This window comes from Microtus pennsylvanicus, chromosome 3 (genome assembly GCF_037038515.1).
Source record: "Microtus pennsylvanicus isolate mMicPen1 chromosome 3, mMicPen1.hap1, whole genome shotgun sequence".
NCBI classification, from domain to species: Eukaryota; Metazoa; Chordata; class Mammalia; order Rodentia; family Cricetidae; genus Microtus; species Microtus pennsylvanicus.
Window position 1 is genome coordinate 65,477,608 of NC_134581.1, and position 12,213 is coordinate 65,489,820.

A 12,213-nucleotide genomic window follows, 5' to 3' on the forward strand; every position below is an offset into this window, starting at 1 on the left:
GGGAAACTGTGGATCTCTGAGTCCATAAAGCTCTCACAGACTCTTTACAGTTTGCCCAGATGTAGGCACTAGAGATAGTAGGGGTATCCTAGGCTGCCAAGTACAGGAAGGGCAGTAGCAGCCTCAGCACCAACTGCATGGTGCTCAGTTACCACAGCGGAGCAGGCTGCTCCCCCAGGGAAAAGAAAGGGAAGCCACATACACTAAGTGGGGAAGGCTGCATTTGTTTCTAGAGGTTTCTTGTTACCTCATTACACAACTCAGTTGGTTTGCTTTTTAATGGTCTGCTTGTTATGTTTCATTTAACCTATAAAAATGCTAACATCCTTTAACTAGATTTTTCTCAGAGTTGTGTGTTTCTTTGTCAGGTCCTGCAGCATATTTGACAATAATCACCCGGACCCCACAGGGCTGACAGCTGCTCTTCGGGCCACAGACTTGGCTGGAGTTCTGCACATGCTCTACTGTATCCTCTTCCATGGCACCATCTCAGACCCCAGCTCTACCAGTCCCAAGGAGAGCTACACCCAGAACACCATCCAAGTAGCCATTCAGAGTTTGCGTTTCTTCAACAGTTTCGCAGTTCTTGATTTGCCTGCTTTTCAGGTACTAAACCTTGATTCAGGTTGTGTTAACCAACAAAAAAGTTGCTATGTGTGTGTCCTTGCATGTGCATGTGGAGGCTAGAGGTGGGAGCTGGGTATCCTCCTTTCTCGCTGGCTGTCTTATTTATTTATTTATTTATTTATTTATTTATTTATTTATTTATTTATTCATTTTAGAAAGGGTCTCACTATGTAGTCCTGGCTGGGACTCCTACATAGAACAGTTGGCCTCGAATTTACAGAATCTACCTGCCTTCAGAGGGATTAAAGATGTGTGCCATCATGCCTGGCTCTACCTTTTTTAGAGACAGGGTCTCTCACTGAACTTGGAGCTCACCATTTATGATAGACTTGCTGGCCAGCAAACCCCCAGGATCCGCCTGTCTCCCTGTACCTAGTACTAGAGTATAGACACTCGTTGGCATGCCAGGATTTTTATGTGGGTGCTGGAAGTCTGAGCTTAGACTCTCATACTGCACAACGAATATTCTACCCACTGAGCCATATCCCCAACCCCCCAAAGTTAATCTTTTTAGAAACCATTTTTAAGGATTACTTATTTTCATTTATATGTTTTCCTTGTCTGTGTGTCTATGTACCACATGTACGCCTAGTACCAGCAGAAGCCAGAAGAGGGCATCAGATCCCCTCTGAAACTAGAGTTATAGACAGTTCCTAGCCATCATGTGGGTGCTAGGAATTGAACCTGGGTTCTCTAGAAAAACAACTAGTGTTCCCAACTGCTGAGCCATCTTTCCAGTCTCCAAAAGTTAATCTTTTAATGTATATATAATGGGAGGCTCTTCTCTGGGTTCTGAGATCCCAGAATAGAATTATAAAGCATATGTACCCTTCATTAAGCTACTGATTTGGGTACCATGCTAAATGTTCCACATGTGCTTTCTCATTTATCCTCATAGATACTATGGAAAATGTTATTGTACCCATTTTACAGACAGAGAAACTGATAAATAATTTACCTAAATTCTATTTAGCTGAAATAAGATTAGTTACCATGACTCTCCACTCTTTAAATGTAGCCTATGCCATGCTGTCGTAACTTACAAAACTTCCATCCTGAATTCTTTAGATAAAGGTATTATCATCCTGTCAACTTTTAAATGTTAAGGAAACTAATGGCTTTTTATAGAATAAAACCAAAATTGATTATTTTGATTGATATAACTCTCTGGATGATTTAACTGATTTGTGTCCAAAGTAAAGGCCGTTTATACATAACTGTACAAAGTGCTATAAATTTTTATAGCTAAAGAAAGAAAAATGGCTTTTGCTATAATACCATGCTGTCAGCTTAAAAACAGACTTTTTTCAAGTAGGAAATTTAATTTTCAAAAACACTGAACCTGTGTAACAGAGCAAGCCCCAAGGAATAGACTTTCCCTGTCCGTTTATTAACTGCCAAGTGATTTCATTAAAAAAGGAACAAACTTGGCAGGTGATGAACCCATAATCTAGATGAATTACTTGTTGAGAGGGGAAAGGGCTGAGAGATGCACACTGAAGACAGTGTGCTCTGCTGCCCTGAGCTGGAGAAACACTTCTGCTTTGTAACGGCTGCCATGTCTTCAGTTCATTCATGTCCTCTAGGATCCTGTTAAGAAAAGTTAGTGAGTTGTATCGTTGGAGCCTATACTTTATAGTTACTTTATCCATCACAAGCACAGAAGACCCTCCTCTAGGATCAATGTGTGCTACTTCCAAAGCAGCTGAAGCAGCCTTTGCTGTTAACTGCAGTCTTCAAAGATGTAGTAGTTTACAGCACACCCACATGAGAGAGTCTGCTCCAGACAATGTCAGGGATTGCTACTTCTGAATCAGAGGACTTGAGAATATAGAATCCAGTAGTAGTCCCATCAGTTAGATCCAAATAAAATGATTTCCTTGTTACCATAGATTATGAAAAAGTGTACACCTAATCCAGTTGTTTTTATGAATTTAGAAAAAAGCACTTGAACTTAATGGAGTAAACAATAGCAATGTGATCAGTTTTATTATGCTCTCAGACTCTGTGAGTATATAATTATATAGAGAATTCTGTAGCTCATGAGGGTGACTTGACTCTACTCCATGATGACAAGGCTTCAACCAAGAGAGTCACTATGCTAAAGGAGGAAAAGGGAGGAAGGGAGCCAGACAGCGGTGGTACAGGCCTTTAATCCCAGCACTCATGAGGCAGAGGCAGGTGGATCTCTGTGAGTTTGAGGCCAACCTGGTCTACAGAGTAAGTTCCAAGACAGGATTCAAAGATACACAGAGAAACCCTGTCTCAGGAAGGGAAAAAGAAAAAAAGAAAAAGGAGGATGAAAGGAAGGGTAAGCACATCTCATGGAGCTAGGAACTGAAATTCTCTAGAGAATCCTTTGCTCATGTTGGTGTTCGGGATACCTCAAAGGCTCGAGTACTAGCCAGCTGATAGTCCTATACACAGCTTATCTTATGATAGAGACTTCTCAAAAGATTATGATAGCAGAATCCTGAGGGGAATGTCCTAAGAGGAAGTTTCTGGAAAGCAAGTGTTCCAAGAGAACCAGACAGCATGACTTTTCATGACCTATTTTGAGAGGTCATATAGCTATATATCAAGCACACTATGTTCTTAGTCCTTAGAAACTGGGGCAAGAGGACTCCTACACTTTGAGGACAGCTTTACTGCATTACTAGGCCCTCTCTCAAAAACAGTGTTAAGGGGACTGAAAGATGCGCAGCAGCAGTTCAGATCCCTGGCTGCTCCTGCAGAGGACTCTGGCTCAGCCCTTAGTACCCACTTGAAGCTGAAAAACATCTGCAAGGTCAGTTTCAGGTGATCACATGATCTCTTCTGGCTTTTGCAGGCACCAAGCATGTGTGTGGTATACATATATACATTGCAAGCACTCATGCATACACATAAATAATATATATTTTAAAGATAATAACAATGTTCTGTGCTTATAGAATGGGGAGAGGGAGGGAGGGAGGGAGGGAGGGAGGGAGGGAGGGAGGGAGGGAGGGAAGGAGGAAGGGAGGGAGGGAGGGAGGATAAGAAGAGGAGGAAGAAGACATGAATTCAAGACCTTAGCAACATAGTGAGCAAAAGGCCAGCCCAGGCTACATGAGACCTTGTCTTAAAAAAAAAACAACAATAACAACATTTCTCTATATAAAATGTGTGTGTGTGTGTGTGTGTGTGTGTGTGTGTGTGTGTGTGTGTGTGTGTAGTGTGTACTACTGGTTGGATCAGTCATAAACCTCCTAGACTGAAAGAGAGACATAGGTCTCACCTTTAGTAAGAGAATGGTGAAATATTTGAGGGCATTTATGAACTGCACCAGTGTTTAGCAAGCTAGATGACTCATCTGTCCGCACAGACACCACTGATGGTCACATCACACCTCCAGCTATCACAGGAATTTAGAGTGCCAATGACTCTCAATGCTCATCAAGCTCCTGCGCCCAGAGTCAGACTGACCCTACTAAGCAACCCCACCACCATAGATTGTATGGCCTTGGACAAGCCATCTGAGTATTTAAGATTCAGTACCCTCATCTAAAGCAAATTAGAAACATCCACCTTACAAAAACAGAAGATTAAAGAAGATTGCACAATGCTATTGTGCTAGCCAGCAAGTGCTAGGCCCAGACACATGAACTGACACCCTCTGGTCTCTGAGTCTGGGCCTTCCCTGGGCAGTCCACTTGCTGGGCATTTCTGTGGATGCTGTTCCCGAGCTTCTTACTGTGTGGCTTATAAAGATAAAGCGTTTACTCAGCCTCCTGGGAGACGTTGGATCAGAAAGTGCCGAATGTAGCATCCATGCTTCTCTACATTGCTTCAGAGCCATGCATCTGTGTGCTTATTGTGTGTCATAACAACAAAAGGGCTGTCCTTTAGAACGTTTTCATCATATACCAATAAGGCTGTTAAAATACTTCCTCCCTCAGCAAAGAGCAGGAGTCCACTCTGAAATCATACTGGCACAGATGGCCTAGAGGGCAGTGATACTGTACATTGCATTTGCAGTGACAGTTTTAACAATTGAAGGTGGTCTCAAGAAACAAATCAATGTACTGACTTGGCAATTAATTCTGGCTAGAAAGGAAATATAGTTTCCTTGAAAAATTGGTTTGATTTTTATATTCAAACATACATGCCCTTTGACCTGCTCTTATCAGGGAAGGTTAAACAGAGGGCACTAGGTCACAGCATGCAGGACGCGACTAATTAAATGAGGGCTGAACTGAGAAAGTGTCAGGACTTGATTTAAAGGAGCAAAGCCCTCCTAAAGTGTCTTTGGGACTTGAAAACTACTTGGGGTGGGGGTTGTCTTGGGGCAGTATGACTGTGACAGAAGGCACTCTTGCAGCCTGCAGTCATTGTGTCTCAGCAATGCACCTGAAGGGCTGTGTGTCACCCCATTTAGACAGTGGGTTTGCTGAAATTTCCAACCCACAGCCATCAAACCCAACAAGCCCTCAGATAAAGAGATGAGTTTTAAACCAGTGGCTTTCCCAGAGGCCAGCAGCAGTGCTCAGCTCCAGTGTGGGCTGCAGTGCGCTCTGCGGGCTTCGCCTCTCCCCTTTGCCCTCCTGTCGCTCTGTCTGCTTGACATGTTTATTAAATAGAAGCTTCAGGCTGCACAGGCAGACTCAGACTCTCCTCCCGAGTCACCCACCACTGACAGCCCATAGGCTGTCTGGAGAAAAGATCCCAGAAGCCTCATAGCTGAAGAGCTCCTAAGTTTGGGGAGAAGATTTTTTGTTTTGGTTTGGTTTTTCACATTCTTTTGGTAGCCTTTGTTTTCGAGCACTATTTATTTGAATAACAATTCTTATTTAGATTTATTTTCTATTTGAACATAAGGAAAAAAAGCTACAAATAGGTATTTATCTCTATATACAAAGGTGGGGAATATAGCCCAGTGGTCAGTGTCTTCTTAACATGTGCGAGGCCCTGGGTACAATCCCCAGAGCCTACAAGAACACTAAATGTTTTCGCTATGTACAAGAATATACTTCTTCCCTTCTGAAAAAGTGCTAGAAATTAGCTTACATGGTACATTCACAGATAAATTTTAGTGTTTATACACGTCTGCATATTTTCTACAATAAGAATTCTTGACAAATGAGAAAATGTAAGTTATTAAGCTTGTACTAAGTAACTGTTTTAGGTGGACAGTGTCTTGATCCTATTTTCTGTCCTTCAGGTTAAACATTACATTTATTTTGACCATTTACTAGATTAAGAACACCTGAGCACCCATAGTACTGTAGAAATATATCAGGTTCATATTTTTGTCTCATATTGCTTCATTTGGGCATTTTGTCTTATTGGTCTTTTACTTGTATATTTTGGATTCCTTTGGGGGGAGTGTTGTATGTGTTTCTCATTTGTTTTTGGTTTTGTTTAAAGAAAACAAAGTGTAGAGGTGGGTCTGAAGATTCTGGGAAAGTTTGGAAAGGGAAAAACATTTTATTGTATGAAAAATTCCAGTTAAAAAATAATATAAAAACTTTAAAAATAAAATAAAAAGATAAAGTTCCAGGTTCAAGCAAACTTCCTTACATTTGACACCTAGGCTGTTTGAAAGTTCAGAACGTCTATAACTTGTACCCTTAGTCCCTTTCTCCACTTTTCGAGGAACAGGAGCTCTGTTGTTAAATACATGCTATAAATGTTTAAAACAAGACGAGAACGAGATGTCATGCTCCTCTAGCTGCATAGCGGAGAGTGTGCAGAGCCTTGTCTTGCTATATGATGTGCAGCCCTGGCTCTTCCTGAGCTGGGAGTTCTAACTGTTCCTTGTCTGTCAGTCTATTGTAGGGGCAGAGGGCTTGTCCCTTGCATTCCGTCACATGGCTAGCTCCTTGCTGGGCCACTGCAACCAAGTCTCCTGTGAAAGCCTCCTTCATGAGGTCATCGTCTGTGTGGGCTACTTCACTGTCAACCACCCAGATAACCAGGTAAGAAGCTCTGGAAGTTACCTTTGATTACTCCCAGCAATGAGGGTGTGAGGTATTGGAGTGATAAAAGGCAGGCTGGCCTGCTGGAACCCATCTGTCCTGTGTAAAGGCCCTTAACCAGGCTCCCAGGCTATGTTGATGGCATTATCTCTCTGAAGATATTTGATCTGCACCAGATAGCCCAAGGGCCTCCTCTTAAAGCTATAAAGGTAAAATCTTTTCTACAGAAGCTTCCATTCCCTCCTATACAGTCAGCTTCCACTCCCACACTGCATGAACTCTGATGCCCTCACTGTGAGAAGGAAGAGTCTGCATCTCTTGGCTCAGGTCACTTAGTAAAACATATAAAGCTGTCCTTGGCCTTTCCTCTGCCTGGGTGTTCAGAGGTTTCCAGATGTTTGGGGCAGAACCTTAGAGTGCAAGATTCTGACTTCTCCTGCTTGACTGACAGGTATAGTTTTGTTCCTGGCTGCTTTATTTGGTTTCTGAGTAAAGGTTCTTCTATGAATGCATTCTCTTGCTTTATAAATGTGGAATTTTGTTTGTTACAAATTGGAAGATGATAATAAATCACCTTCTCCTTCCCACTTTATTTTTAAATAAATTATGGCACAGCTAACATATCAAACTATTTCTTAACCACCTAATTTATATAGTTTTATCTAGACAGAAATATGATTGTATAGATTATAACTGAGAAAAAGATCCTAACAGCCCACTAGCTTTTACTCTAAACTTACTGGTTTTTATTTTAATCAAATCTCAAATAAATGTGCCTATGAGATATACCAGCCTAGAACACACTAGAGGAAGGCAAGAGAAGAGATGGTTTGCTGTCAGAGCCACATACAAGACAAGAAGTTGTGCACTGAGAGGTGCCACTTCATGTCCAGTGAGGAGGAAAGGACAGAGAGAACAGGCCAGGCTCAGAAGGCCACAGCCACAGCCTTGTAGGTTCACAGGAGCATTTGGCTCTTAGTAAGCGTGGAGACAAAGTGGACCTTTGGTGCATTCTCTGTAAGAATGGCAAGAAATGGACAGTCCATTTTAGAAAAACATTCTTGTGGTTAAAATATTGAAGATCTAGGAATAGTAATATATACAAAATTTAAAAAAAATTCCTTTGCCGAGAGCCTGTTGCCAGAAGGCAATTATTGTCACATCCCCACATAGAAATACCCAGGAAGCTCGTTCACTTGCAAACAGCCTGAGATTCTTTCTCAGGGTCTGGGCCATTAGGTTGACAAAACTTTTAAAAACTACTGAGGAAAAGATAAGTGAGGGGACTGTTCTGTGTGGGTTTCTTCCCTTTGTGTGTGTCAGTCTACTAAATGATTTTTATATCACTTTAACATTTCGTCTAGTGTTTATGACCACAAAATAGTCCTTATTTGTTATGAAAAAGACAAAGAAAATATAGAGAGTAAAATGGAATCCCTGGTGTTTCTGACTCCAGCACCTGGGATGTCACCAACAGGCTTCATTGCACGTGTGCTCATGTACTGTTTCCTGTGTACTTCATATTATACCAGAATATCATTCTTAATGGCTTTACCTTGTGTGACACTCATAGTTTACCTAACAATTTCCTGTTTTACACATAAGTGGTTTGTGCTGTACGTCATGACACTCTGCTGCACTTGTAAAGAGCTAGTTTGTGAGTGTGCTGTTTGACCGTGTGCAGTGCCACGTCCAAAGTTTCATTCTTTCAGCACATTTCAAACCAGCTCCATTATGATAAGTTTATGGAATGCGGAGTTCTGTGCGTTTCTGAGTTTTCTACAGATGCTACATCACGCAGTAGTTCTCTCCTTTTAGATAAGCACACACTTTGGTATTTCTGGTCTCACCAGAGAGATCAGATACAGAGGCACATATATTTGAAGAGATATGGAAAAAGGCAGCTGAAGTGGATAGAGAGAGCATTAAGGTAGGAGTGGAAGAGAAGGGAGACTTAGGAGGGGGAAGATGGTAGAGGAGCAGGCGGCTTCAGCAGTAGTCATTGCCCCAGCAGGCTACTTCTTCTAGAAGAAAAAAAAAAGATGCAGTAAGATTTGGAGGTCACTGTTGAGAGATGAGCTCACACAGAGGATGAAATTAGAAAAGTGAGAGAAACCAGACCTTGTGCTCCGGCACCTTGTGCTCCTGTACCTTGTGCTCCTTCACCTTGTGCTCTGGCATCGTGATTCCCACGGGGGCAAGGGACTGAACTGATCCTTTGCTTCTGCTCTGGAGGAGAACCAGTGAAGGCAGACCGTTGCTGAAATGCAGCAGTTTACGAGGAGAAAACAATGTGTTAAAATACAAAACACAGGAAACTGATAGCAAAGGTAGTAATTGTAAAAAGCAAAGATTTGTAGCAAAGCAGTTTGTAAACATCACCCCTGACCTGTAGACCTTGCTTCTGTTATACCCATGTGTTGTCTGTCACCTCTTCAGCCCTACAGTGCTGTCATCATCCACATTTAAGTCCTACTTCAAGTAGGTGGGTAGAGGGTGGGATCTAAGAGGTACATTAAGCCTCCTGAAACAAAGAACAGTGCTAGGAGACTTAAAAAAGTCAGTGGCTGGGCATGGTGGTACACGCCTGTAATCCCAGTACTCAGGAGGCAGAGGCAGGCAGATCTCTGTGAGTTCAAGACCACCCTGGCCTGGTCTATGATGTGAGTTACAGGACTGCCAGGACTGTTACACAGAGAAAGCCTGTCTCAAAAAAAAAAAAAGAAGGAAAGGGAGGGAGGGGGAGGGAGGGAGGGAGGGAGGGAGGGAGGGAGGGAGGGAGGGAGGGAGGGAGGGAGGGAGAGAGGGAAGGAGGGAGAGAGGGAGGGAGGGAAAAGAAACAGAAAGAGAGAGAAAGAGAACGAGAGAAAGAAAGAAAGAGAGAAAGGGAGGGAGGAAGGGAGGGAGGGAGGGAAGGAAGGAAAGAAGGAAGGAAGGAAGGAAGGAAGGAAGGAAGGAAGGAAGGAAGGAAGGAAGGAAGGAAAGGGAAAGAAGTCAGGCCCATCCACTGGTGGTCAGTGATGTGTGTCTTGAGCAATGCGAGATGGCAGTGTACTACAAACTCTCATTCTTCCCTCCAAATGCAAATACCAATATGGGCTGTCTGGGCATATGTGTGTGTCTCATTCCAGGAGACCCATAAGGATCCTAGGAAGATATAAATAAACCCAGACCACAGTTTAGCAAGTAGAGGGCCTGAGTTTTAGCTCAGCTCTGTTTCTACCTATCTTAGATGAATCTTTTATCTTTAGATTTATGGATCTGTAACTGTTGAAAAGTAGAGTGGTTCTGGAGAGCAGTGACATTTACATTTGTGTGTGTGTGTGTGTGCACATTTGTATTGCCACTGAGCACACGCGCATATGTAATGCCGCTGAATTGTAGGACTAAAATGTTCCAACTACTAAATTGTATGTTATGTCTATTTCACATGGTAAACAAAAAAGAAAAAGAAGAGAATGAGAAAGGTTGTAGTAAGATGCTCTTGCCAGAAAATACCTTGAGCCTATAGCATTAAAAGTCTGAGACTAAGCTGGTCAGTAGTGGTGTATGCCTTTAATCCCAGCACTTATGAGGCAGAGTTCAAGGTCTGGTCTACAGAGTAAGTTCTAGGACAGGTTCCAAAGCTACACAGAGAAACCCTGTCTCAAAAAAAGGAAAAAAAAGTCTGAGACTAAAACCGTAGACGACCAGCATTCTGGTTTTGGGAGGACTCTCCACCTTTTGTGGTTTTTAGATCCTCCTTACTCTCCTCCAGGCCCTGTCAACACCAGACAGCCTAACTAATAAACTGCCTGCCCCTAGTTTTCCCAGTATGGACTGAGGAGAATGAGAACCATTGGCAGACACAGCAGACTTCTCATGGGTAACTTATTAGGGTTTGCTCTGCCATGCCATCACCAGCTGCCAGTCTTATCTGCTGGGTCCCCCAGCCCAAGTGGGGATCTCTGTGCCATGCTCTGTGGGCTAGTCTACATAAGGAGGACTGCATAAGGCAGACAGCCACAAACCTGCATCCAGTGAAGTGGGGAAGTTTTCTACAGATAAAAAGGTATTTGCTTTCCTTTAAAATGGAACTTTTTTGGCAGAGGGGGGTTCGTGACAGGGTTTCTCTGTGCAGCTTTGGAGTTTGTCCTGGAACTCACTCTGTAGACCAGACTAGCCTCAAACTCACAGAGATCCACCTGCCTCTATCCCTTGAGTGCTGGGATTAAAGACGTGCACCACCACCACCTTGCTAAAATGGAACTTTTTGATTGTCTTTCTATCCACCACAAACCCTGCAATTTGCTAAGTGAACATTTGCTCAGGAGGTGTGGTAAGAGCAGTTATAAGCTCTTACCCCCATGTCCATTTTTGTGGAGCTTTTATCCTAAAGGTCATCTGGGTAGCCTCACCTCACAGGCAGCAGCAGCCCAGCGGTACCTTTTCCCAGCAACCCCTGTTCTCAGCCTTGCACTAGCTTCTCTAAATCAAGGGATTGATTATATGGAGAAAAGATAACCCTCAGCTCAGGTAGGTCTCATGTTAATCTGCAGGCATGTTGTTCAAGAGAGGATTCTTCCTTTCCTACTGGGTAAGCAGCATCTTTATCTAAAAGGTAGGAGTGGGTCCTGGATCTTGCTGCAGCCTAAATCTGTTTAATCAGGTAACTGCTTTGCATAAAAGATTGACTTTTTTTTTATTTGCCACCACATAATCAATTAACTAGAAGGGCTGAGCCCCATGATACCACAGATCAGGAGAGCAAGCCAGATAATAAAAGTAATGCCCTGTGTGTGATTGAACCATCATCTGTTTCCTATAGGTTTGCAGTGTCTAGTTAAAATGATGTTTTAATCAAAAGCTTCCCTGTAATTTACAGCATTTTCATGACTTTCTAAATTCTTTTCCATTTAATTATTATAATGAACATAATTAATATGTGCTGTCAGCTCTTCGCTTTATTTACATTGTATTGGATAATTAAATTTGGTCTGATAATTAAATTAACTCAAATGAAAGATTATATGACTGCCTGAATATTACTATCCTGGGAATAAGCACCTTTGCATATTCATTTAGATTAGTGTCTGCCTTTCTCATTTGGAAAGGCCTGATAGCTTCCAGGTATCACAGCCACAGTCTTAGGATAATTGAAAGGAAGGATAGCTTTGGCCCACCCGCCTGCCCAGCCTCTCTGCAGTACCAGGAAGTAGATAAATCAGAGCTTTATATTTTCTCAACTCACGATCCCTTTTTGTCCAAGAAATTGTTCCATGACCCTGAGTGCATAGGTTTATAAAATAGGTATAGAAATACAATATTTACTGATAATAAGTTGTAAGGAAATTTATTTAAAACCATCCTTGGTATACATGTAAGCATACTATTCACTAGAAACTAGAGCAGATGTGCATACTAATTAGATTATTTTTACATAAATAATTAAATATTGGCTGAATATTTGATACGGTAGATCATAAAGCATCTTCAGTGGTTTTCAGAGTTGATTGCTATTTATAATCATCAATATTAAGACCATCATATACACACACATACACACACACGCACAAACACACATATATAATGCAAAATGGCAAAAGTCCATTTAGCAGGAAGGGTAGCCTTTCACAGGGAAGAGCATACAAACTGTTCAGTACTGAAA

General features: G+C 42.2%; 1 protein-coding gene across 2 annotated transcripts in view; it reads left to right on the forward strand.

Annotated features, from left to right (window-relative positions):
• Window positions 1–12,213, forward strand: part of Scaper (S-phase cyclin A associated protein in the ER) — a 329,952-nt gene that overhangs the window by 292,171 nt on the left and 25,568 nt on the right. For both annotated transcript variants that reach the window (XM_075965840.1, XM_075965839.1), the window contains exons 28-29: window positions 369–606; window positions 6,417–6,566. In XM_075965840.1, the coding sequence (XP_075821955.1) occupies window positions 369–606; window positions 6,417–6,566 (388 nt within the window). The remainder of the gene's footprint in view (window positions 1–368; window positions 607–6,416; window positions 6,567–12,213) is intronic.